Genomic DNA, 3949 nt, shown 5'->3' on the forward strand with positions numbered 1-3949 from the left:
TTTTTTTAGAATAATTTTTATGCAGCTGAAGGAGTAAACGAATGTTACGAATATCAAAGACTTAAATATGCTATGGATGCGGTTGGCTTTTCACAACAATCCCAACAAAATATGTTTGCTGTCATTTCAGCTGTATTACTTCTTGGAAATATACAGTATGTCAGGGTATGATTACGGTTTTATTAATTCTTGGAAATGTAAAATATGTTGGGTTATGATTACGGTTTTATTAATTCTTGGAAATACACAGTACATCAGGGTATGGTTACGGTATTAGTTCTTGAAAACACATGATAAGAATATGATTACGGCTTCGTTGCTTCGTGGAAATATACAGTATCCCGGGGTATGATTATAGTTTTTTTTTATTTGGAAATATACAGTATATCAGGATACAATTAAGATTTTATTACTTTCATGGAGAAATGTACAAAATGTACAATGTCAGGGTATGATTACGGTATTAGTTTTTGAAAACATACAATAAGGATATGATTACGGTTTCGTTGCTTCGTGGAAATATACAGTATCCCGGGGTATGATTATAGTTTTTTTTATTTGGAAATATACAGTATATCAAGGTACAATTAAGATTTTACTACATCCATGGAAATGTACAAAATGTATAATGTCAGGGTATGATTATGGTTTTATTCAATCAACTATTTTTGAAGTATCAGAGTGATTTAATCAAAAAATCTTTGAAATGTGTTCATTTTTCTATTTTCCTATTTCTTTTCACTATTATTGTATTTTTTATATTTTTATAATCCGAAAAGTTTTTTTTAACAATTGATTATCAATGCTAATGTAGTATTAATCATTTAGAGAAGTGGTTATCATAGTGATGAGAATGTTTCAATTGGTAATGAAGAAATATTAGGTATCATTTCAACATTATTACATATAAAAGCATCTAATCTACAACAAGCTTTAACAATGCGTCGAACAGTGATGAAAAATGATGTCGTTATCTCACAGTATAATGTTAGCGAAGTAAGTTTAGTATTTTATGAATTTTACGACTATTTTTTTGAACGGAAATGTTTAATCAATAATTATCGGTGATAAATGAAGTAGGAAATTCTTTTGGAAATATATTTATGATAATAGAACTATTGATTAAGGTGAAAGTGATGATTCATAATTCATTGATAGAAAATAATCATTCAATGATTAATCTACTGATAAAGAAGAAGGCATTGATATGTCTTACAAGGAAATTTTTATCATCAAAAATAATTCATGATTCCTTTTATTATGAAATGTTTATTTCATTTCAAATATTCGTTAGATGAGAAAATTCACCCTAAAATTCTCTCTTATCAAAAACAAATTGACAATTACAGTACCGTGCTGCATTAAAATTACTGTACTTATTAAAGATTACTGTACTTTATTATACTACTACTACTACGATATTGTATTTATGTCCATATAATTCCTTCTATTTACACGAATAACCGTTAAACATAGGATGCTGTAATGTTTAGACGTTAAAATAATTCATAAGTTAATAATTTAATAATACTAAATCATTAATTAAAAATCATTTTCATTTTAATGCCATAATGTCATTGAGGTCAAAAGTTCATACAGTAAGTTAATAAATTTTATTTCAAATAGGTTAAATTATAAAATTAAGGCAAAAGATACACGTGATGCGATGGCAAAATGTCTATACAATGCCTTATTTCATTGGATAGTATTACGTATAAATCAAGCGTTGCTGAAAAAAGAACGAATTACATCAAAGAAAGGATATTATATTGGTATTTAAGCTAAAATTTAAATTTAAATTTTTAAATTTTATTTTTAGATTCTGTTTGATTTCAAATCTGATTTACCAAATTTTTAAAAGTTTCAATCAAATTTCATAATATGACAAGATTTCTTGTTTTAATAGAACTCTTGGTTGAGAAATTAATCTCTGAATTTTTTCTTTTCTGATTTCAACTCGCATTCTAGATTTAACTTCATATTAAAATTTTGTACATTTTTATCAATCTTCATATCTAATTCTTAGAATTTTTGAAATTTCAATGAAATTTTACAACATAATTAATCATACAATTATTTCATTTATGAAAGCAAAAATTCTTACCTTTCATTTTATTTTTTATCATAAATTTGAAATATGCAAATATTTATGTTAGATTCAGTTCCATTAAAAATTGAGTTAATAAAAAAAGACAAAAAACGTGTGATAACTATTCCAGGTATCCTGGATATTTTTGGATTTGAAGATGTTGGTGGAAAGTGGAATTCATTTGAGCAACTTTGTATTAATTATGCAAATGAACATTTGCAAGCTTACTTCAATCAACATATCTTCCAATTTGAGCAGGTATTGATTATTTCGGGAAGAGATTTTACAAGTTCTTTTTAGGTAATAAGCAAAAGTTTAAATTGAAATAAATTGAGCAATTAAATTGCAATTAAGTTCAATATATACAAGATTCACGTAAATTATGCATCGTACTATTTTATAATTTGAAAAGTTATTTTCTAATTTTATATGAATACCATATTTTTATCGATATTTCCTTTCACCGTATGTTACTGTTTGAAAATTAATGATACGATAATAATGCTAACAATTTATTCGAGATTTTTTCACATATATATTTTGACAGGAAGAATATTTAAAAGAAGGAATTACTTGGACAAACATCGAATACACCGATAATACCGAATGTGTTCAATTGTTTCAGGTTAATTTTTATTTTGTTTTGTTTTTTTTTTTCCCAGTACAAAACATAAAAAAACTCAGCTTACATTAGATTTTATTACTATAAAATCAATTTATGGATCATTTGGAAGAAAAAAAAAATCGATATCATATCCTTCATCATTATATCAATCAAATGTTAGAAGTGTAGATTATTTTGTTAGAGAAGTTAATTAGAATTTTTTAACAAAATTATAAATACATTTATTTTTTTGGTTTTTTCTTTGCTGTAGAATGTTTATAAAAACAGAAATGTCAAAAAAAAAAAAAAATGTCATCCGTAATTTCTGATCGTAAGACTACTTCTTACGATAATGATAATTAAATTAATTTCTTTAACAATTTAATCAACAACATAATTAAACAATTGTTTGATAAATCATATTGAAGGTATCATTCCGGTTTATGTGAATGATATGATAAACATTGAAAGAAATAGATAGCTTTAAATAACTAATAATTCAAATTTAAAAAATCAATATCGTATTCTTCATCATTAAGCGGAAAATATGAATGAATGAATGAAATTTGAAAAAAAATTAATATGCAAATATTATTATTGTATTGTATTATTTTATTTGTAGAGCAAACCATATGGTATATTACGATTGATTGATGAGGAAAGTAATATTAATAATGGAACAGATGAATCAATGCTGGATAAGCTTAATCATTTCCTTAAAAATAATGAATATTATGAGACACCTCAGAAGCGTGAATCAGCATTCATTGTTGCGCATTATGCGGGAAAAGTGAAATATCAAATTAAGGTTAATAATAATTTGGAGAAAGAAAAAAAAAAAATAGAAAGAAATAGAAAAGATGACATAAATATTATGCAAATGCATATTATTTATTTGTCTTTTTGAATTCATTCCTTTTAGCAATGTCATCTGTCATCCATTCATATAATTAATATTTCAAATTTATGCTTGTAAAGATGAAATGATTTTTTTTTTTTTTTAGTATCAAACAATGTAAATAATATAATTTAAAATAAATAAATTTACAAATAATTATCTTTTATATTATGCCAGGATTTTTCACATACTTTTAGGGTTTTCGTGATAAAAAATAAGGATTTAATGCGACAAGAAGTATTAATGATGATCAAAAAAAGTAAAAGTACATTTGTTCGAGGATTAGTTGGTAATGATCCGGTTGCAGTATTTCGATGGGGTATATTACGGGCAATTTTTCGGGCAAGAAATGCTTTTT

The 3949-nt window shown here is 25.0% G+C and overlaps 1 protein-coding gene across 1 annotated transcript in view; it reads left to right on the plus strand.

Moving 5' to 3' along the window:
* The window catches only part of LOAG_18438 (myosin VA), a gene marked incomplete at both ends in the record, with an annotated part of 10890 nt that overhangs the window by 6346 nt on the left and 595 nt on the right, over nucleotides 1–3949 (plus strand). Inside the window, 5 exons of the mRNA XM_020451097.1 lie at nucleotides 829–996; nucleotides 1646–1772; nucleotides 2220–2347; nucleotides 2637–2714; nucleotides 3316–3501. Coding sequence (XP_020305146.1) covers nucleotides 829–996; nucleotides 1646–1772; nucleotides 2220–2347; nucleotides 2637–2714; nucleotides 3316–3501 — 687 coding nt within the window. The remainder of the gene's footprint in view (nucleotides 1–828; nucleotides 997–1645; nucleotides 1773–2219; nucleotides 2348–2636; nucleotides 2715–3315; nucleotides 3502–3949) is intronic.

This window comes from Loa loa (genome assembly GCF_000183805.2).
Source record: "Loa loa unplaced genomic scaffold supercont3.313, whole genome shotgun sequence".
In the NCBI taxonomy this organism is placed as follows: Eukaryota; Metazoa; Nematoda; class Chromadorea; order Rhabditida; family Onchocercidae; genus Loa; species Loa loa.